The sequence below is a fragment of the Adiantum capillus-veneris genome, chromosome 27 (assembly GCF_014529385.1).
Source record: "Adiantum capillus-veneris isolate H3 chromosome 27, ASM1452938v2, whole genome shotgun sequence".
NCBI classification, from domain to species: Eukaryota; Viridiplantae; Streptophyta; class Polypodiopsida; order Polypodiales; family Pteridaceae; genus Adiantum; species Adiantum capillus-veneris.
This window is the reverse complement of record NC_140957.1, coordinates 135,105,782-135,129,637: the sequence shown is the minus strand read 5'-3', so window position 1 is coordinate 135,129,637 and position 23,856 is coordinate 135,105,782. Positions and strand designations below refer to the sequence as shown.

General features: G+C 45.4%; 1 protein-coding gene and 1 pseudogene across 1 annotated transcript in view; one reads left to right on the top strand and one right to left on the bottom strand.

The window, feature by feature from the left end:
• LOC147422797 (Haloacid dehalogenase-like hydrolase (HAD) superfamily protein) overlaps window positions 1-23,856 on the bottom strand; it is an 87,018-nt gene that overhangs the window by 9,473 nt on the left and 53,689 nt on the right. Inside the window, exons 2-3 of the mRNA XM_086502474.1 lie at window positions 7,658-7,829; window positions 6,904-7,020 (exon numbers count right to left, since the gene is read on the bottom strand). Coding sequence (XP_086358600.1) covers window positions 6,904-7,020; window positions 7,658-7,829 — 289 coding nt within the window. The remainder of the gene's footprint in view (window positions 1-6,903; window positions 7,021-7,657; window positions 7,830-23,856) is intronic.
• On the top strand, window positions 2,792-3,250 carry LOC147422799 (small ribosomal subunit protein eS28 pseudogene; annotated as a pseudogene).

The following is a 23,856-nucleotide window of genomic DNA, read 5'->3' as shown; positions in this document are numbered from 1 at the left end:
CTGCCCCATATAGTTTGGCCAATGTGTGGCCAATCATGATAGTCCTGTAGTTCCCTGGGTCCAGGGTGTCACCAGATTTGAGGATAGGCACAATGGTGTGCATGGTCCACTCCTCTGGTAGTCCCTCAACCAATGCACAGTTGAAGAGACGTGCTATCAAGGGGGAGAGGGTGTCTGCTGCATAGATGAGGTGCTCACTCTGTGATCCAGTGTGGCTTGCTAAGCGGCCATGCTGGAGACGTCGAATAGCCCTCTTCACCATACTAGACGTGAAAAAAGTCGAGGTGGTAGGTCAAGGGTCGGATGGCTTTGGGATCAGTGGCTGCCCAAATATCTGGTATAGGCGCTCGGCATAGTCATGCCAGATCTGAGGGTCCTCCAAGGGGGTGGTAGGGCGTGGCTTTTTGAGAATCCTGCATGCGGTGGCGCAGTCTGTACTCATGAGAAGGTGGTAGAGCTCAAGGTCCTGCGCCTCTTCGAAGGCCCGCCGTCTGCGGCGTGTGATGGCCTTCATCTGTCGCCTGACCTCGCTCTCAATGATCTCCTCCAAGGCTCGTCGAGCCCGTAGCTGTTTGTATAGATCCCTGCACTCCTTATCATACCATCGGTTCTGGGGCATCGTCCCAAAGGGTGGAGGTCTACCACTGTGGGTAGTATGTGGAAAGCAGCTCAGGGCTGAGGTGTGTAAAACTGCGGAGAGCTGGCTAGTGAGTGTAGAGAGTTGTGTGTCTCGGTCGAGGGTGTAGATCCCCTCATAGACATGCGATGAGTAAACTCTGGCTAGCTCATGTGTGAAATGTATAGTAGTGTGGGGTGTGAGTGTAGGTGGTGTGTGTGAGATGGGTAAGCCAATGCAAGAGAGGGCAAGATACGCATGGTCAGCCCTGATAAGTAGTGGTGGGATGGTGAAGGATGTGAGGAGGTGAGTTGCCTCTCTGAAGCCGCTGGAGACTGAGGGTGGTATGCAAGTCAGGCCTCTGGATGATGGCCATTGTGCCATCCCGTTGTAAATAATGAGACGGTGCTATGATCCCAAGCGGAGTAGATGTCTCCCATATGGTGTCGGTGTGGTGATGTCTTTGGAAGTCCTCTCTGTCTCTGTGTTCTCCATGGTGGAGAGTAGCTCTGGGTCATCAAAATCGTAAATGTCACACTATCTACTTTGTGCCTTGGCGTTGAAGTCTCCCGTGAGGAAGACTTCCCCTAGTCTGGAGCACTCCATGATCTCCTCCCTGAGACATGCATATGGTAAATGTGTATCATCCTCCTCCTCCCACGTGTGTATGGGCCTCATCTGTCTCTCCTCCACCTGTCTGTGAAAATCTATAACCATTGGGTGCTCAACCCGTACCCACATGTGGCGTGATCCTAGGTCACGAGCTACTATCTGTACCTTATTATGGAGTGAGCGGCGATAGAGGACTGCTACTCCACCCGATCCTCTAGAGGTGTTGTGCCGTGTGCACTTCCTGTGTGTGGACTCCCACTGATAGTCCTGTACTCGGGGTAGACCTCTCTCTGAGCTCTCATGTGTCTCTGTGAGTAGAATGATATCTCGGTCATGCATTACCTCCTCCAATCTCCTTGGGTTGTCCACAGAGAGCCATTGCAGTTCCAAACTGCCATGTGCGTCTCCTCGTATACTGTCCCATAGGCCGCGAGTCCCTATGCTACGGCCTTGCCATCGATGATGACCCGGCCATCATGATAGGAGGCTCGTTTTCCCTCATTGCACGCGAGAGAGAGAGAGAGAGAGAGAGAGAGAGAGAGAGAGAGAGAGAGAGAGAGAGAATTTTAACGTCGTAGGAAACTATCCCAATCACCTTAAAGATCTATCCGACGAGGAGAGTTGAACTCAAAACCTGTTATTCAAGAGGGAAATGGCATAACCAATCTACCGAGAGAGAGAGAGAGAGAGAGAGAGAGAGAGAGAGAGAGAGAGAGAGAGAGAGAGAGAGAGAGAGAGAGAGAGAGAGAGGTCTGGGTACAAAAAGTACAAAGAACTGAAAAGCAAAAGGGGGGTAGGGGTGGGGTGAAAGCTTATACAAAGGGGACACAAAGGGAGGGGTGAGCTGATACAATGGAGATCTCAGACAGTAGGGGCACCATATACATATCCATCAGTATCCAAAAGGGGGACACAAAGGGGGGGGGGGGGGGGGGGGGGGGGGGGGGGGGGGGGGGGGGGGGGTGAGCTGATACAATGGAGATCTCTGACAGTAGGGGCATCATATACATATCCATCAGTATCCAAAAGGACGGCTCCTATGTCGCGCCAGTATGGTATGGATCCTCTGTCGCAATCTGCATCGATGTTGAGAGGGCCCCCTCATCCGTGGGCAATGGGACCTCCCCAACTCTATCCCCATCAAACAGCATGCCTCTCGTGCCTTTGGAGTTGCTCTGCTGTGGGGGCTGCTCGAACTCCTTTGTCTGTGACTGAAAGAAATCCGTAATCGGCCGCTGTCGCTGGATCTCTGTCATTGTGCCCCTCTGAGTCTGAGAGAGAGAGAGAGAGAGAGAGAGAGAGCATCTTGCTGCGACACCCATCTCTATGCGCAAGGTTCCTCGCGTGCAACCTGTCATTTCTACCACCAATGCCGAAGCTGCTCACACCCTCTCTCCAACTGCTATCCATGACCCAAATCCTCCTACCGATGTTTGGAATGCAGCCGATTGCATGCGATGCGAGAGAGAGAGAGAGAGAGAGAGAGAGAGAGAGAGAGAGAGAGAGAGAGAGAGAGAGAGAGAGAGAGAGAGAGAGAGAGAGAGAGAGAGAGAGACTTCTCTGCTGCATTGCCTAGCGTTGCTAAATCTCGTGCTCGCGCTCTGCTACCGGGCCTCCAGATATGGATTCGCCTGTTAATCTTGCTATTGTGGTGAAAGTCATGGGGCGGATTGGCTCCAGAGGTCAAGTGACTCAAGTGAGGGTCAAGTTTGTTGATGACCAAAATCGTCTCATCACGAGAAATGTGAAAGGTCCTGTCCGAGAAGGAGATATCCTAGCTCTTTTGGAGTCTGAGAGAGAGGCTCGAAGACTTCGATAGCTGTGGTGGTTTTTTGATGGTTCGAATGGGTTATTGTCATGGATCATAAGTTGGAAAAGCATTTTGGAGAGTACGGCCGGTTATAGGATGATAGGCTTGCTGTTTTGGCAACAACTTAATCATGTTTTTGACAATGCGGCATGTGCTTCTATGTAACATGAGTTTTTCAGAGTGATGAGAATCAAGTATTGTTTTTAGTAAAAGAGAGAGAGAGAGCAAAAACGTTGACTCTATATCTACAATCAATGGATATTATAGGGGGTAAAGGGTTCCCTATATGTGCTCCTCACCCCCTGGTGCACTGCTTGCAATCCCCCTTTTGCCCCTTCGCATTGTTTGCCATATCCTCCATCACTTAATAAAAACAAACCATTATTCACTTGAATATGCTTTTAGAAAAGGCATATGCAAAATAAGTTAAAAGATTTACATAGCTGAAACTTTGAAACAAGTACTTAACTTTAACAAACAAGTATAAGCCATCACATAGATTTATCCTAAAATTCAAACTCTAGACAACAGCTCGGAATAGAACAACTTAAATCCTAATGTAAACTAAAGACTACTACTACCTACCTAGAAGAGGCAAAACAAAACCAAACTAGTGAAAAGTTGAAAACTTAACAATGTGCCACCTTAGCTTCATTGCTAGTCCAAACAAGGCAAATACGATCGTCACCTTTATCAAGGTAGGTTTTGTTCAGCGTACGAGACGTCTCGTCTAACTGTCCCATCCCGTCTTGCCCGGCAGTCTCGTGCGGTTCCGTCCATCAGCTTTCTCGATTCCATCCGGTCAGCTGTGACCATTGATTGTTGACAACACAGACACCTTGGCCTTGGATGCCTTTTGGGCCATCCCTTGAGAGCATAGGATGCTCCCACGTTGTTAGAGAGAGCCTTGTCTGAGCCTCAAGGATCAAGTACTTTAAATTGAAGATTTTTCTTGAAGGGGATTTGCAATCTGGTAGACTCCACACACACTCAAGACTCCTTTGCTCTCTCTCTCTCTCTCTCTCTCTCTCTCTCTCTCTCTCTCTCTCTCTCTCTCTCTCTCTCTCTCTCTCGTGTGGTAGATTGGTTATGCCATTTCCCTCTTGAATAAAAAGTCTTGAGTTCAACTCTCCTCGTCGGATAGATCTTTAAGGTCTCTTGGGGTAGTTTCCTACAACGTTAAAATTCTCTTCTTCTTCTTCTTCTTCTCATTGATACATGGTATCCAATAATCTCTCTCCCCCCCCCTCTCATTGACACAATGGAATCCAATGCTCTCTCTATAACTGGCATGTACAACGTAGAGGGCGGTACTATTTCAATTACCTGTTAACTTTACACAGAGCACTGAGAAGGAAAGAGAACACAGTTGCGTCCAACGACTCGAATGTCACTGCGCACATGAGACCGACACCCTGTAGGCCCCAAAGATTGGCGCCCCTTTCGGTATTTCTTCATTCAATCTAAGGTAGACGATCCGACCACTTAGTACACGCTTTCACAAAGCTGTCCAAACCTGGCGAGGGCTGAAAACGCATGTTTCAGACCTGATTTCGGCAACATAACGGCGCAAAAACCCCTGCAAGTCAAAAGTACCTGTCTAGGGCGGATTCCCTCGCTATCTGGAAGCTTTCTGGTGAGCTGTCAGAGAAATTCAGCGGGCTGTAATTCTCTGTTTTTCACTGCCCGGGTGCCCAAAAGCCTGTACACGCATCCCAAGGCTCTCACGAGGCTCCCCTGGTGTTCCCTTGCAGTTAAGGTGCGAAACCCTAAACCTGCAGAAAAACACAGCATGCTGTAATTCCCTGTTTCGGATCGTTTTTAGCGGAGCGAACATGCCTACGCGTGTCCCAAGGGCTCCCGCACACAATGGGACAGTTCCCATGTGAATTGGACGAGTTTTCACGCGAGAAAAGTCTCCAAACTCGCAATCTTTCGCGATGGAACTGTGCGTACCTGTGGGGGATTAGCAATTAGCTAATCCGATTCCTGTTCAGAAGGCTCTTGCCTTGGCAAACGCGTATAAACCCCCAGAACTGTACATGTTCATCTGAGTAGCCCAACTAGTGGGGCATTACCATATGTGCCAAAGGGGAGAGAGAAGCACGAGAGCAAATCATCGTGCTACATGAGACAGAGGAGAAGGCAAGCTTTCCATTAAAGCTGTAGACCTGCACCCACTACTCACACACACATTGTAGGTCACTTATGATCAAAAATCAGCCCTCTCTCTCTCTCTCTCTTGGGCGCCTCCTCCAGCTGAGGTGTCCTGCAGAAGTGATCTCCTCCTGCCAAGTGTCCAATTTTCCCCTTTGAGTTAATTCCCTAGTTCCCACTGACTTATAAAGTTGTAGGTGACTTTCCGAGTGGCCCAGACTTCATTTGGCGCACACAAGCTTCCATACTCATCAGAATTCAGTGCTAACTAGCCCAACCAGTCCCAGACTGACCGACCTAAACTTCCGATGCGAGAAACCTGTTCGGCCACAACCGTTTCACACTGGCTATGCAATGTCCACTTGCACCTTTTCAAAGGTTCCGGGCAAAATAAGTAAAAATAAAAATAAATAAATAAATAAATAAATATATATATATATATATATATATATATATATATATATATATATATATATATATATATATGTAGAGAGAGAGAGAGAGAGAAGAAGAAGAAGAAGAAGAAGAAGAGAATTTTTAACGTCGTGAGAAACTATCCCAAAAGACCTCAAAGATCTATCCAACGAGAGTTGAACTCAAGACTTGTTAGTCAAGAGGGAAATGGCATAACCATTGTGTCAATGATAAAGGGAGAGAGAGATCATTGGACACCTTGTATCAATGTGTGTGTGTGTGTGTGTGTGTGTGTGTGTGTGTGAGAGAGAGAGAGGGGAGGGGGGGAGGGAACATTGCAGTCTCAAGTGTGTGTGGAGTCTACCAAATTGCAAATCCCCTTCAAGAAACATCTTCAATTGAAAGTACTTCAGCCTTGAGGCTTGGACAAGGCTCTCTCTCACATGGGAGCATCCTATGCTCTCACGGGATGCCCCAAAAGGCATCCAAGGCCAAGATGCCCCAAAAGCTGCCATAAAAGAAACTGCGCAGTCAACAGTCAATGGTCAAAGCTTGCCGGACAGAACCCAGAAATCTGCCGGACGAAACTGCACAAGACTGCTGGATGGGACGGGATGGAAAGGACAAGATGTTCCGTACACTGAATGAAACCTACCCTAGACTCTTGTCAACGTATGTCTCAAATTTGTTTAGTTAGACTAGTACCACACGTCATTGTACGTGTATACATTGTACACAACCGCACTTGTCACCTCTGACCTTTATCATGCATAGCCTGGACAACAGCTATGATATCCCTACTCATGTTGTCAGTGCCCAAGAGTAGGTGCAGGTTTGTATAGAGGTCATTCATGATTAGAATGTACTCTATAAAACCAACAAACTGAGTTTCTATCACAGTCCAGAGGTGATGTTCCATTGAATTACAACATCAAGAGCACACATAAGACAATACTCAAAAAAGCGTAAACGCTTTTGACTTGCCACCAGATCACTTGACAGTTTAACAGAAAAAATATGACAGATCTGAAAAGTGGTCAGTCCTCTTGTTAAGACCAGATTCACGGTCTCCCGGAACAGTTTCTTTGCTTCAGGAGTTAATAATCTTGCACGATAAAGAGGCTCAAGCTCTCTTACTTAGAACGAACTCAGAAAGAAACCATCATTAAACTTTTGACAATAGACTTGTCTCCTAAATTAAGGTTCGACATGGTTTGCTTAAAAGTCAAGAAATCAAAAACCTTCAAATTTATCCACATCCTCAAAACCAGAAGAGAGCCAAAGGAACCCTTACAGATTGTATGTTGCGGTCCTCGTCATCAAAAAATAGCATAGAGTTGTAAGGTATACTTGTTTTTTGCTGAATGTTCTTTAAGTGCTCTGTCTTGTGTGTCCAGCTAGGAAATATTTCCTGCATCATTGATCATCTTAGATACATGTGGGCCCTTATCAAACCCTTCTAACAGATGCGTAAGCTCAATTAGCAGGAGGCAAGCTGCAAAAGCCAGACTGATAACAACAGTGTGGAGATCCAAAATTTATGCACTGAGGTAAAGAGCTATTTGCTAGACGATTACCACCCTAGCATTACCATGTTGACGACTTTTGCTAGAAAGATTCTACTTTCTAAAAAGCTTAAAGATAAAAATTGTCCAATAGAAGAACAAGCCATTCCCTTGACACATGCAGAATACTAATCATTATTTGAAAATTCTAGGATAAATGTAAGAGCATACAGAAAATCCTAATCAAGCCAAAGGAACGCCAGGTTTACTGTTTCAGCTTTGAATAGCAGCAGTAGTGCTGCCGAAATAAAACTCAGGTGGATCAGTCAGTAACTATAATGTTTGACAAAAAGTGCTATACATGAGAAACCCAGAAAACTCAAGAAAAGTAAACAGCCAGGGAACCATAAGACAAACTGCACACACTGTTGAGACAGAAGAGTTCAGATATGTACCATGCAGAGTGCTTTTATTATTTCTTACCATGTCTACGACATGCTTGCATCTATATGTTGTTTCTGATTGGACACACAGAAGGCATACCATGTCCACAAAGAGACTCGTGAGTCCAAGCTTGTTGAGAAAGACTTGAGCAATATCTGGAGTAGGAGTTCGTGATGCAATGGCCATTTTCACCTCTTTTTCTTTCAATGCATTGAGAATGCCTCTTGCTTCAGGGTACAAACGAGGGCTCTCCCTTTTGGAGCGGCATTCACTGTTCATAGGAAAACAAAATGTAATGCTCAATAAAATCATAGCAACAGATCTGCTGTGCACAACATGAAGAACAAATTGCAAGTCTTCCTGACTTTGGGTTCTCTGTTTAGACATCTGTAACATAAACATATTATTTTTCTTTGCTCACACCAAAACAATGTGTGCACTAGATAAGGTCTTTTGTTCACACTAAAAGAACGTAGAAGTACCCAGAAAAACATTGGAAGTCATCCGTCAAAAAGCAACGAAAGAGAGCCAGAAACTTGGAGCCACTCTTAATATACCAGTTAGTCCAAGAGTCCCTCTCTCATACAGCAGTAAGCTTAGCTGCTGCTTTTGTTGACATTTGATTTCAAGAGGCACATTTTAGAGAAGGATCTTTTTCTCGGAAAAAAAAGGAATCATCTTTCTGCGTACTTGATCTTTGGAAAAGAAGTACCTGAAGTTGTATCTAATTTGTCTACCTGAGATAAAGATAGGTCAACTTTTCTAAGTGGTTTTAGTGATTGTTTTTCGGACTCTTTGCCAGGGGAGTTACCTCCTGAGAGACCTGAGGATCATACTATAGATCTTGTGCCAAGTTCTAGTCCACCGAATAGACCACCGTACAGGGTTAGTGCAGCCTAGCAAAAACAGATTATGAGTCAAGTCAATGAGCTTTTAGAGAAGGGACTGATTCAACCCAGTTTATCCCCTTTTTGTTCGCCTGTACTCCTAGTGCTGAAGAAGGATGGTTGATGGCACATGTGCATTGACTATCGCGCCTTGAATAAGAATACCATCAAGAGCTGGTTCCCAATACCGAGGATAGATGACAAGTTGGCTGGTCCAAGTAACCAGAAGCCCTACTTGCTGATATTAAAGTTTAGCAGAAGGCCTCTTTACTGCTCTCTCATCAAACATACGTGCACACGCATACTTACAAACACCCACATGCACACATACGCGAACCCACACACACACTTAAGAGACACACAGAGAGACAATAGCGACACACCTGTGTCTCTCTGTCACGATTGTGACTTGTTACACTCTTCTTGATTCATTACAGATTCAGATGCGAAGTGTGACTAACCCAGGAGGACTCCTGTTCTCGAATGGTCACACCCCTTCGCCCAAAAGACATACCTCTTCGCCAAAAGCCACACTCCTTCGACGACTGGTCACACCCCTTCACCTTATGGATGCGACTCTTCACCCAATGGTTGCAGCTCTTCGCCGAAAGGATGTGTCTTTTCGCCTAAAGTCATGTCTCTTCACAAAGAGACATGCCTCTTCACTGATGACTATTCAATTCCTATAAAAGGAACCCTTGTATCACACTTTCAGTCAATCAAACACAGGATCTTCTAAGTCTTGTTCTAAGTTCAATTTCAGTTTCTTAAGTCTTAATCATGAGTTTAAGTACTTAATTAAGGATTAGCGCCTAGAATCCTTACAGTGGTATCAGAGCAAATTTTTCCCGGGACCCGAAGGTTGTGAGCCTCTCACCCTCGCCGCTACTCTCCCCCCCCCCCTTCCCGGAGTTCTATGGAAGCAGAAGAAAGATGGCCAAGACCCACGTCAGCATGAGGTAGTCTTTTCTTTTACACTTACATAAAGATAAGCAGAAGATGGCAGACAGAGTAGGTGTTGCGGCATACCGGTTGCACTTCAAGACTCTTCGCGAGGACTAAACGAGTTGTACCTTTTCCCTCTTGCGCAATTGACAAAAGCCAGTGCTTCCAGGCCGTCCCTTCACCAAGCAATTCGCAGCAGGCAGAAAACGCTGGCAACGCAGGCTGTTTTCGATAGAGGCAGCAGTGTTCGAATTAATAGAAACAGCGCAGCGTTTGGGTTATTTCTGCCAACGCTGGATTAAAATAAAGGCCACCCTTTTAATTTAAGGGGTTTTTGGCCGGGGTTTTTTTTGCCGGCCGCCCAACCCAAGTTTTAAGTGGGCACCCTTTGGGGATAATTAAATAAAAAGGCCAACTAACGGCAGCCAGCGAAATGAATCACCAGCGCCAGCGTGCAGAAACTCTCTCGCTCCCTCTTCTGCTAATCCTCAGCGCTACCAATTCTGGCCATCGCCAGGTGCGCACGCGGGCTTGTTCACAGTCATGGCAAACGATGCCCTCTACGTTCCCGTCAACTCTCTCATACATAGACGAGATGCCCGAAGAAATACTGTCAGAAAATCCTCCTCAGGCTCCCGAAGTGATAATTATACCAGATACCCCGGAACCAGAACCCGCATTCGAACCAGAAGTAATTCTCATTCCCCATCTCCAGAACCAGTTCCAGTTGCAGAGGAAAGACAGGTTCCCGACTTCATTCCGGCACCCGAGCCTGCTCCTGTTCCTGCACTACAGCTAGCAGTGTTGTAACCGGCCCGTACAACGTAGAGGGCGGTACTATTTCAACTACCTGTTAACTTTACACAGAGCACTGAGAAGGGAAGAGAACACAGTTGTGTCGAGCGACTAGAATGTCACTGCGCACACGAGACCGACACCCTGTAGGCCTCAAAGACTGGCGCCCCTTTCGGTATTTCTTTATTCAAATTAAGGTAGACGATCCGACAACTTAGCACAAGCTTTCACAAAGCTGTCCAAACCTGGCGAGGGCTGAAAACGCAGGTTTTCGACCGGATTTCGACAACATAACGGCGCAAAAACCCCTGTAGGTCAAAAACACCTGTCTAGGACGGATTCCCTCGATATCTGGAAGCTTTTTGGTGAGCTGTCACAGAAATTCAGCGGGCTGTAATTCTCTGTTTTTCACTGGCGAGAGCCCAAAAGCCTGTACACGCATCCCAAGGCTCTCACGAGGCTCCCCCGATGTTCCCTTGCAGTTTAGGTGCGAAACCCTAAACCTGCAGAAAAACACAGCAGGCTGTAATTCCCTGTTTCGGATCGTTTTTAGCGGAGCGAACACGCCTACGCGTGTCCCAAGGTCTCCCGCACACAATGGGACAGTTCCCCTGTGAATTGGACGAGTTTTCACGCGAGAAAACTCTCCAAACTCGCAATCTTTCGTGATGGAACTGTGCGTACCTGTGGGGGATTAGCAATTAGCTAATCCGGTTCCTGTTCAGAAGGCTCTTGCCTTGGCAAACGCGCATGAACCCCCAGAACTGTACATAGGTCAAATGAGAAGCCCACTAGTGGGGCATAACATACTGTACGTAGGGGAGAAAGAGAGCAGTATGTAGCGTGCGGGGCATCACTCCCGTCACCATACTGTGCATAGAGGGCAAGGTCAGCATTCCATAGCTTCTGTACCTGCTACAATCCACCTGAGGCTGAAAATGGTGCCCCCTTTGTTGATATGCAGCTCGTTTTTGCCTCCCAGAGTGGCAGAATCGCTCACAGAATCGCTCACAGGCTGACACGTCGCCCAATTTCCGAGTTTGGGCTTTCCCTGCTAAAAATATCTCAACTGGTGCGTCAGTTGACTTGGCAGCAGAGCAATAAAATGTTCCCCTTGTCATTCCAGAGCTAATGACGCAAACACATTTTCCGGTAAAAAATAGCAGTTCCCTAAATTTTAGGAGATGCTTCCATGGCGTCCCTATCGGTCTCCTGACCATCATTGAAGACTACCATTTGACCAACGTCTACAATGTGGGTTAATTTACTGGCCCCTTTCAACTTATAAAGTTGCAGTGACTTGACGAGTGGCCCAAATTCCAGTTTGGTGCACACGAGCTTCCATACTCATCAGAATTCAGTGCTAACTGGCCCGGGCAGTCCCTGTCTCACCGACCTAGATCCCCGATGTCAGAAACCCATTTGGCTGCAGCCGTTTCACACTGGCCATGCAATGTCCACTTGCACCTTTTCAAGGGTTTTGGGACAAACAAGTAAAAATAAAATAAATATATCTAATACTTATTTACGGAAGGCAACAGGAAAAATATACCTCCTGGTGACACACTCCACCCTTGAAATACCGCAAGCGACCTCGCTTGCATGCCAATAATACATGCAGATATCTCCTGATATCACATATATTCTATGATGGGAATCCAAGATATACATGCTTCCGGAAATGTAGCGTTGGACGATTAAACAATCCCACCAACCTGGCTATGACACATATATCAAGCATAGAAGTCTTCTAGTGTACTCTTGAGCACAAACTTCTCTAGCTAAATTCTGTATGGAAAGAGTAGATACAATTGCTTAACTACTCTCTTGAGCATCATGAACCATGCTCTTGCCTTGCTCCAAAAAGGTTGCATCAAGTCACTGTGGGTTCCATTTGAAAGGCTTCAAGATACAATTGCAATAGCTGAGGTGAATCAAGCAATTCAGACTCTTCCATCCATTTAGCATCTAATGATGGATAGTTCTTGAACTTCACCAAATAGCGTCTTGCAACTTTTCCTCTAACCTTTCTTTCTTTATGTGCCAATATCTGTTCAAGAACAAGGATTTCATCCAATTCTTCCACTTCGGGTTGTTCCTCATCAAGCATATTCTCTGGCACATCACCAACAAAGGGCCTTAGAAGGCTGACATGAAAAGCATTATGTATTTTCTAGCCTTCTGGTAGCTTTAACCTGTAAGCTACATCGCTGATCTTTTCTGAAATCTGAAAAGGACCATAATATCGCATACTGAGCTTAGGAAACAAGCGTTCCTTGCCTTTCCTTTTCCTTAACCTGGCCTTTTCAAAGCGCAAAAGTACCCAATCACCAAGGTAAAATACAAGTTCACGACGGTGACGATCAACAGCTTTCTTTTGCTTAGCCTGAGTCTTCTCAAGAGCAATCTTTATCTTCCTGTATGTTTCATCCATATCTTGCACATACTTGTCTGCCTCAAATATCTTGTCCTTAGTCTGCAAAATGGGTGGGACTTTCTTTCCTCCTTCCACTATCTCAAATGGTGCCTTACCTGTTGATGTATGCACAGTGTTATTGTAAGCATATTCAACCAATGGGAGATGGTGTTCCCAAGTTGCCTTGTGCTCTGAGACATAACATTTGAGCAGGTCCAAGATAGTAGAATTTGCCTCTTCTGACTGTCCATCAGTTTGCGGATGAAACGAAGAAGAGAACTTGAGCGTAGTGCCCATGTTCTCAAACAATGCCTTCCAAAAAAGACTCGTCATACGTGGATCCCTGTCACTGACAATTGACTGAGGCATCCCATGATATTTAAAGATATTGCTCATGAATATCTTGACCATGTGTTCTGGCTTTATCTTCTTCCTAACAGGAATGAAATGGGCCTGCTTACTGAACCTACAAATGATAGTCCAAATCCCATCATTTCCTGTTTGCGTCCTTGGAAGATCAAAGATAAAGTCCATTGCTATACTTTCCCATGGCCTATCAGGGATCGGCAATGGCTGCAACAATCCCGGTTGCTTTTGTCTGTCAAATTTGACTTTTTGGCATACTAAGCATGATCTTACAAATGTGTCAACATCTTGACGCAAAGCTGGCCAATAGAAGAATGCCTCAACCCCTTTCACTGTCGCATCAATTCCACGATGCCCAGCATAAGGTGGAGCATGACTTTCCATCAAAATCTTTGGCCGTAACTGTTTAGTAACGCATAACTTTCCATGAATCATGAGAATTTCATTCTTAAGCATATAGTGCTCATGATGTTGCCCATCAACAAGCTGGTCATAGATCCTTGCAAAATCTGAATCTTCAGCATATTGTGTCTTCATTTCGTCTAGTTCACAATGGTACGGAATTGACACTGCTGAAATTTGGGGCTTTCGTGACAACGCATCAGCCACCACGTTCTTTTTCCCTTGCACATGCACAATCTGAAAATGGAACATTGACAAGATGTTTGCCCATCGCATGTGCTTCTCAGACAACTTCGTCTGTGTAAGAAAATATCGCAAGGTTTGATGATCCGTTTGGACAACAAAATCAGCCCCTAGCAGATAGTGTTTCCAACTAGTGAGAGCGTGAATTAATGCCAACAATTCTTTCTCATAGACTTGCAAGTTCCTTTCAGTCTTCAAAAGAATTCTGCTCTCATATGCAACTACTAGGCCATTCTGCATTAGAACTGCACCAAGACTATGGCCACACGCATCACATTGAACCACAAAAGGTTTAGAAAGATCTGGAAAAATAATGACCGGATCTGAAGTCAGCTTCTCTTTCAAGTGTTTGAACGCTAAAATTTCCTTGGCTGTCCACTTGAAAATAACTCCTTTTCCTTGCAGTGCATGGAGTGGAGAAGCAATCTCAGCAAAATTTCGAATGAACCTCTTGTAATAGGAACATAAGCCTAGAAAGCTTCGAATGTCATGTACGGACTTCAAGTCTGGCCATGACCTAATTGCTTCCACTTTAGCGGGATCCATGCGTACCCCATCCTTTGAAACAATGTGCCCAAGGAAGTGAATCTCTTGCAAAAAGAACTCACTTTTCTTCGCATTAATGAGTAGCCTATTCTTGCGTAGCTCATTGAAAACTGCGGTCAAGTGATCCCTATGCTCCTCTTCAGACTTTGAGTAGACAATCATGTCATCAAAGAAGGTACCCACGAAGTTTCTATGTGGTCTAAAAATTCTGTCCATCATTCTATTAAATGTGGCAGGAGCATTTGTGAGACCAAATGGCATGACAAGAAACTCATAGAGACCAAATGTTGTCCTAAACGCAGTCTTATGGACATCTTCTGGTCTAATGCGTATCTGATGATACCCGCTCTTTAGGTCTATTCTTGTAAACAATGACGCTCCCTCAAGCCGATCAAGAATGTCATCTATCCTTGGTATGGGGAACCTGTTCTTGATGGTATTCTTATTCAAGGCGCGATAGTCAATGCACATGCGCCATGAACCATCCTTCTTCTGCACTAAGAGTACAGGCGAACAAAAAGGGGATGAACTGGGCTGAATCAGCCCCTTCTCTAAAAGCTCGTTGACCTGACCCATAATCTCTTTCTGCTGGGCTGCACTAACCCTGTATGGTGGTCTATTCGGTGGACTAGAACCTCGCACAAGATCTATAGTATGATCCTCAGGTCTCTCAGGAGGTAACTCCCTTGGCAAAGAGTCCAAAAAACAATCACTGAAACCACTCAAAAAAGTTGACTTGTCTTTATCTAAGGTAGACAAATTAGATACAACTTGAGGTACTTCTTTTGCAAAGATCAAGTACGCAGAAAGATGATTCTTTATTACAGATGAAATAGCAGAAGCAGAAACAACTGGAACAGACTGGCCTTTAAGCTTTACATCAAGGACATGAGTCTTTCCTCTATGTACAAGGGTAATCTTTTTGTTGTAAGTATCCACCATAGCATGCAACCTGTAACACTATGGGATACCCAATAACACATCACAGCCCTCAAGCGGCATAATATGAAATTCTTCCGCATCCACATAGCTCTGAATGTGCAGACGAAGCTTTCCCAGAATGGGAGTAACAGGCTCTGAATGTCCTAGGCATGCCAAACCTGCTTCGCATGTCATACCCATCTCCTCTGCACGAATGCCCAACTTTGATGCTAATTCTGGTCATATGAAATTTGCACACGCTCCTGGATCAAAGAAAACCAGCACTGTCTGGTCTCTAACTTTGCCCCAAGCTCTGCACAGCTCCGTGGCATCTGTGTTTGGCTGATCTCCAACCAAATCTGGAACAAGTCCTGCACTCAGCTTTGGCTTCTTCCCTTTATGGTCTGACTTGTCATCCTTATCCTGTGACTTCTTCTGTGGGCACTCATTTGCAAAGTGTCCTTCCTATTCACAAATGTAGCATTTCTTGGCCTCCCTAAGAGCTTTCCTTTCTTGAAAAGTTTTGCCAGAAAAATGCCTTTTTTGTCCTTGTCCTCGTCCCGAAGAAGACTTAGACTGCTTCTTGGACGTATCACCTTCTTCATTAGAGGGCTTCTTTGTGGGAGGCTCAGAAGGCTTTGCTGCAACATTGCCCTTGGCTGAAAACTGTTTGCCCTGGGACCCTTTCTTGTGGCTATTAAATCCATCGGAATCTCCCTTCGACAGATTGTTGGCCACTCTTGCATTCTCTATCAACTGAAACATATTCATGACAGTAGTCTTTGTGCAGTAGTCCCTGATTTTCTTGGGCAATCTGCAACAGTACTTCTCAATCTGTTCTGACAATGGCACAAACCTGTAAGAGGTGACTGGCAACAGTGAGGCCCAAAACTGTTTATTGTACTCTTCCAAATTCGCACACTATTTAGCATTCAACTCGTGCCATTCTGTCATCACATCCACTTCAAAAATGTTTGTCAACCATGCAGGCGCAAAAAGTTGTTTGAATTGGACTCACGTTGTTGGGGCTTGACCTTGGTTCAACAATGCGGTCCACCATTGAAGCGCATTCCCTTTCAAGAAAGTGGCAGCCTTGCGTATCTTTGAAGATTCCATGAAGTTGCCTCCAGCATAAGCTGCATCGAACTGTTGTATAAAGGTCAAAGCCTTTAATTGGTCCTCAGTTCCTCTGAAAGTTTCAAACTTCACTCCCTGCCCACCTTCCTTGTAATCCTTAGGCTAACTCAAAGGAGCCACATTATCATAAACAGGTGCCTGTAGCAGTGGTGCTCCATGAGTGTTCATTCCAGCACTCGCATCAACTGTTTTCCCTGTCATATCTGCATTTTGTACGTATGGCTGCGAAAAACCAACCATACCAAATTGTGTTCTAGGCACTCGAAACTGGCCATAGGCACCCTGAAAACCAGGTTGGACACCTATGTTCGCGTACATAGGGTTACCCATGCTTGTTTGCATTGTCCCGAACACATTCCCTGGCATATAACCTGTGCAAGGTCCAGCCATAGCTTGAAACACTGAACCACCTCCAAAATAACCAGGATAAGTATTAGGTAATGGAAGGGTCTGACGCATAGCCTGTTCATTGCTCCCTTGACCATTCACAAACGGTTCCTGTCCAGCTAAAGCAAGTTGCTTTGGATCATTGGACACCGCTAGTTGCTCAACCACATGGGCTTTCCCTCAAGCATCATGAGTCCTCTGCGCATTGGAAATCTCCTTTTCCTGCAACGGCTCAGTCATGCCCTGTGTAGGAGGCTGAAAACCCTGTGTCCGAGCCTGTAAGAATTCCTGCATCCTTGGGTTGTTAGCCAACTGCTGAAACATGTCCATGCAACAACGCGGTTGAGTTCTAAACAACCTGTCCTCTTCTTGAAGAGTTGAAGGAATTTTCTCTGTGCCATGTGAGGAAGATCCCTCTTCAGGTACTTGGTCTCTCTTCTCTGCCATATCGACAAGCTCTGTGTTGCTTTCACCCACAACAATCCACGCTGCACTTTTTGAAGAAAAAGTGACTCCCGTCGATGGAACCATATAACCGGCCTGTACAACGTAGAGGGCGGTACTATTTCAATTACCTGTTAACTTTACACAGAGCACTGAGAAGGGAAGAGAACACAGTTGCGTCCAGCGACTAGAATGTCATTGCGCACACGAGACCGACACCCTATAGGCCCCAAAGACTGGCGCCCCTTTCGGTATTTCTTTATTCAAATTAAGGTAGACGATCCGACCACTTAGCACAAGCTTTCACAAAGCTGTCCAAACCTGGCGAGGGCTGAAAACGCATGTTTTCGACCGGATTTCGACAGCATAACGGCGCAAAAACCCCTGTAGGTCAAAAACACCTGTCTAGGACGGATTCCCTCGATATCAGGAAGCTTTCTGGTGAGCTGTCACAGAAATTCAGCGGGCTGTAATTCTCTGTTTTTCACTGGCGGGAGCCCAAAAGCCTGTACACGCATCCCAAGGCTCTCACGAGGCTCCCCCGATGTTCCCTTGCAGTTTAGGTGAGAAACCCTAAACCTGCAGAAAAACACAGCAGGCTGTAATTCCCTGTTTCGGATCGTTTTTAGCGGAGCGAAGACGCCTACGCGTGTCCCAAGGTCTCCCGCACGCAATGGGACAGTTCCCCTGTGAATTGGACGAGTTTTCACGCGAGAAAACTCTCCAAACTCGCAATCTTTCGTGATGGAACTGTGCATACCTGTGGGGGATTAGCAATTAGCTAATCCGGTTCCTGTTCAGAAGGCTCTTGCCTTGGCAAACGCGCATAAACCCCCAGAACTGTACATAGGTCAAATGAGAAGCCCACTAGTGGGGCATAACATACTGTACGTAGGGGAGAAAGAGAGCAGTATGTAGCGTGCGGGGCATCACTCCCGTCACCATACTGTGCATAGAGGGCAAGGTAAGCATTCCATAGCTTCTGTACCTGCAACAATCCATCTGAGGCTGAAAATGGCGCCCCCTTTGTTGATATGCAGCTCGTTTTTGCCTCCCAGAGTGGCAGAATCGCTCACAGGCTGACACGTCGCCCAGTTTCCGAGTTTGGGCTTTCCCTGCTAAAAATATCTCAACTGGTGCGTCAGTTGACTTGGCAGCAGAGCAAGAAAATGTTCCCCTTGTCATTCCAGAGCTAATGACGCGAACACATTTTCCGGTCAAAAATAGCAGTTCCCTAAATTTTAGGAGATGCTTCCATGGCGTCCCTATCGGTCTCCTGACCATCATTGAAGACTACCATTTGACCAACATCTACAATGTGGGTTAATTTACTGGCCCCTTTCAACTTATAAAGTTGCAGTGACTTGACAAGTGGCCCAAATTCCAGTTTGGTGCACACGAGCTTCCATACTCATCAGAATTCAGTGCTAACTGGCCCGGGCAGTCCCTGTCTGACCGACCTAGATCCCCGATGTGAGAAACCCATTTGGCTGCAGCCGTTTCACACTCGCCATGCAATGTCCACTTGCACCTTTTCAAGGGTTTTGGGACAAACAAGTAAAAATAAAATAAATATATCTAATACTTATTTACGAAAGGCAACAGGAAAAATACACCTCCTGGTGACAGTGTTGCCACAAAATTACTTGGTTTATGTCACTCATCGGCATGCCTCGCGCTCACAGGGCTGGGTGGTGTGGCATATCATAGTTACGTGTGAGCCTCTTCATTTGCCCCACTACGAGCACATATTGGGCCGGTACCCCCACTTGGCCTATTCTCTAACGGAGTGTCGCGTGGATACAGTAAACGACATCATTTCCCAGCAGCCTTTAGTTCGGGTTCACAGGGAGTTACAACTTCCGGACTACACGCCTTTGACGCCATACGACACACCTCCTATCAACGAGGTGGAAGATATCGAGGATTCGGATCTTGGACCAGATTTCTTAGAGGAGTGGGACGCAGCATCACCAGCAGCTTCACCCTTTTACGGCAACCACACCTCTCCAGCCTCTCCGAGATATTCCCTCTGAGCCGTCAGTATGTCAGAGACAGGCAGTGCTGCACCCGACGATCCGATAACCATCCTCAGAGAACAGATGTCCGTCCTCCAAGAGGCACTCTCCACCGGTCTTGCATCGATGACCGCACGTTTGGATGTCCTGTACGCCTTTTCTTCTTCGAGGACGCAGCCAGCTACACATTCAGTTTCTTCAGTAGTAGAGTCAGTTCCTGAGCAAGTCGAAGCTCCGGAACCAGAGGTAGACAATCCTGAATTGAAATATCTTTTTAAGATAATAAACACAGCACAAAAAAAGAAAATAGATGCAAAGTTGCTCGAGCCATACAACGGTCGCCGCGATAAGCACATGCTGGACCATTGGCTTTTCAAAATGGAGGTTTACTTTTCAAATACTGATCTCATTGAAAGCAAGAAAGTTGCTTTGGCTAGCTCTCTACTAAAGGATACTACATTCCTTTGGTGGCGTCGCCGCATTAAAGATGGAAAATCACCGCTACTTGGGACAAATTCCGGCGCGTTCTTTGCAAGGCTTTTGAGCCTGCAAATGCAGATTTTTACGCCCGGTCTTCTCTCCGCCGCCTGAGCCAAACTGGTTCCTTGGCCGCGTATCTCAGAGTTTCAGAAATTAACTCTGGAGATAGAGACTCTCAGTCCTTCCGACAAACTCCATAGTTTTGTTGACGGACTTGAGCCTTCCCTGCGAGATAATGTCCATAAATTTAACCCTGCCACACTGGATGCTGCAATCGCTTATGTTGAGCGTCTTGGTGACAATTGGCGCCCACTCAGAAGTTTCCTTCCTGGTGATCGAGTTTCCAATTTTGCAAGCTCTTCACAACGTAATTACCAAGGATAAGGTGGTCAAAATCAGCGTTCTTTCTCAGGAGCTCACTCTTCGAGACAATACTCTACTGGACAAACTTCTTTTCGACCCCAATCTTCTGGACAAGCAGCCACTTCCAGAGCCTCCTCTTCGGCAAATAATCAGAATCGACGAAACAATCGTCCCAATCATAGAAGGAATGGTCATCGTGATTTTCGGCCGAATACGTCCTCTGGATAGCAATCCTCTTCATCAGCCCCTTCAACCTCCAACTCCAACCGTACAGGGTTATGTACAATTTGTCATGGAGATCACAGGTGGTATGAATGCCCCAAGAAGCCAAATCCTTCAAATCCTCGCCAGAATTCTCACATGGAGACCACAATTTCAAAACCTATCCACAGCCAACCTCCTGTCCCAAACAAAGGCAAACAAGCAGCACGTTGTGTTCGAGTTTCCAAGGTTGTAAGTGCCTTAATGATGAATGCTCGGAATCACGTCACTGCTCCAGTGGATCTTTCGAATCAGGTTCTTAGCCTCCTTGGCTTTGTTGGCAAGCAGCCAATCAATGTTCTTGTGGATAGTGGGTGTTCTACTAATTTCGTCAGCACATCTTTGATTACTAAACTGCGCCTTCAAACTCAACCTAGTGAGGCAGCTTACCAAGTAGAACTTGCTGATGGTTCCTTCCTCGAGTGCAACAAAAGGATTGAAAAGCTGGATTTTCAGATTCAGGATTACCAGGATCAACTTGGTTTTTCAGTCATGCCCTTGTCACATTACGACTTGATCCTTGGTCAATCTTGGTTATTTCAGTATGATCCAATAATCAGTTTCAGAGATCACTCAATTCGGCTCTTTCACAAGCAACCGGAAATAGAGCTTCGTGGTCTTTTCAGTACCAAACCCATTATATTGGTTTCTGCTTTACAAGTCAAACGGCTGATTCGAAAACGTGATTGTGCTACTGCCTTAATCATGTTAAGAGATGTTAAACCCGGTGCAGAAGAAGCAGAAGTTAAATCCTCCTCAAACATTGCCTATTTGCAGCAACCCTTCTTTCAACCACATCTGGACTTGTTTCCCGATGAGCTACCAACAACTTTGCCTCCTCGAAGTCCCGTGGATCATCCCATTGATTTGATCCCCGGCCAACCTCCACCAATTCGAGCCCCTTATCGAGTTTCATACTCAGAATCTCAAGACATACAGCGGCAGCTAGAAGATTTGTTGGATAAAGGTCATATTCGCCCAAGCAAAAGTCCCTTTGGAGCTCCTGTTCTGTTGGTCAAAAAGAAAGATGAATCTATGCGTCTTTGCATCGACTATCGTGCTTTGAATAAGTTGACGATCAAAAACAAGTTTCCCCTACCTCGCATTGACGAGTTATTTGATCAGTTACTGGGAGCAAAGATATACTCCAAAATTGATCTAAAATCAGGGTATCACCAAATTCGCATTCGCATTGGTGATGAGTACAAGACAGCTTTTCACACAAAGTATGGTCATTATGAATTTCTGGTATTACCATTCGCGTTAACCAATGCCCCGGCCTCTTTCATGACGCTGATGAACGAAATATTCGGACCGTACTTGGACAAATTCGTGATCGTGTATTTGGATGACATTTTAGTTTTCAGTCGAACGATGGCTGATCACAAGGAACATTTGAAGCTTGTCTTCCAAGTTTTGCGAACCAATGTGCTATACATCAATAAGAAGAAAAGTGATTTCTTCAAGAATCGGGTTGAATACCTTGGTCACATTATTTATGCCAGTGGCGTTGCAGTCGATCCCAAGAAAATACAGGTCATAGTGGATTGGCCTTTACCGCTCACCATCTCAGAAGTGCGCTCTTTTTTGGGACTTGCAAACTTCTATCATACCAAGGTCCACAAATTCTCCAACATTGCAGCTCCTTCGACTGAGCTTACCAAGCAAGATAAACTTCAATGGACTAAAGAAGCAGAACAGTCGTTCAAAGCCCTTAAACACGCCTTGACGACAACTCCAGTTTTGGCTATTGCAGATCCTACTCAACCTTTTCAGGTCATGACCGATGCGTCAGATCGTGCTTCTGGAGGTGTTCTTATGCAGAATGAGCGTGTCATTGCTTTTGACAGTCGCAAATTTTCAGCCATACAAATGAGATACCCAGTTTATGACAAGGAATTTTTAGCCATTGTTCATGCTTACCGCACTTGGAAACACTATCTTCTTGGCGCAGATTCCGTGGTGCAAACAGAGTTCTTGGCAAATTTTCATATGATTATTCAATACATGCCAGGCCTTGCAAATGCAATTGCAGATGCCTTAAGCCGCCTTCCTCGAGCCATCAACTTTGCCATTTCCGGTGTGCAGATGGAAATACCTGCTTGTTTCAAGCATTAGTATTTGACAGATCGAGATTTTGGGGATGCATTTCAAGCTCTTAAATCCTCTACTCCGACTCCTGCAGAGATGAATATGTTTGCAGCTTACACCATTGTCAATGACTTGTTGTATTACATTGATCGCATTTGTGTTCCACACAATACACCATTGCGGAAAATTTTAATCCAAGAACATCATGAAGTCCCTTTTGCTGCTCATCCAGGCATCAACAAGACATACAGATTGTTATCTGCAACATATTTTTGGCCACAAATGCAGCAAGATGTTATCAAGTTTGTCAAAGCTTGTCATTCCTGTCAAACAATGAAGGCTTCTCGACAACTTCCTCAAGGGTTACTTCATCCTTTGCCCGTACCTCAAGAAAGATGGGAAAGGGTCAACATGGATTTTATCACTACATTGCCTCGTTCTCAAAAAGGCAATGCACAGATTCTCGTAGTGGTGGATCGGTTTTCAAAGATGGCACACTTTATTCCTTGCAAGAAAGCTGCCTCGGCACCGGACGTTGCGCAATTGTTTGTGCAACGCATTTTCATATTACATGGATTACCAAAGTCTATTGTTTCAGACAGAGATCCAAAATTCACACGACATTTTTGGACATCCCTTTTCAAATCCCTTGGTATAAATTTGTTATTCAGCTCAGCATACCATCCTCAAACTAATGGGCAGACAGAAAGAGTGAATCAAATTTTGGAAGAAATGCTTCGACCATAGTAGTCTCGTACGGTCCCGTACGTTTTGTACGCGTACGATGATGTGCGGTACTAAACGAACTAAAAAAATTTATGATGTACGATGACGTTATGTACGTTCAAATTTAAAAAAACAAATAATTCTCAAGTCTAAGGGCCTAAGGCTTAGGCCTTAATACTTACTTATAGAAACTTGACATTTGTATAGATTACAAGTTAGTAGTTACAATACTACATAGTACAATGTAAAGAGTCAAGACTCAAAGACTAAAGAGAATGAGCATTACATAAACCAAAATGATCATTGAAATGTGATAAGTAGAGACCAAGTGGCAAGGGCTACAAAGTACTCAAAAAGTGACAAGGGATATAAAAAAGTGGGGGGACCAAGTGGCAAGGGCTACAAAGTACTCAAAAAGTGGCACACCATAATAGAGAGACTAAATAGTAAAGTCACTAGTCACTAGTGCTCTCATCATCTTCCTCTTCTGAGCCTTGCTCACCAACATCATCCTCTTCCTCACAAGAGTCGAAGGATGACGGCTCATAATCTCCATCACTAATGAGGTTGCCTTCATCATCATACTCTGGCTCTCGAGGCTCTCTATCCTCGGAAGTGATGGCCGCCGCACAAGAGCCGCTTCCGGAGCCTCGCCGCACATAGGTCCTAGGAGCCTCCATGGGTGTTGTTGATGCTTTTCCTCTACCTCTTGTAGACACGGCACCTCTGCCTCTTGTAGCCGATGTAACTCCATGGATGACGACCTTCTTGCGTGATCGTGTGCGAGAAACCCGGCGATCAATCTCCTTAAGCTCCAAGTAGAGCTCACGAAAAATCATTTGCTCCTCAGGGTCTTGCTCTTTATTGACA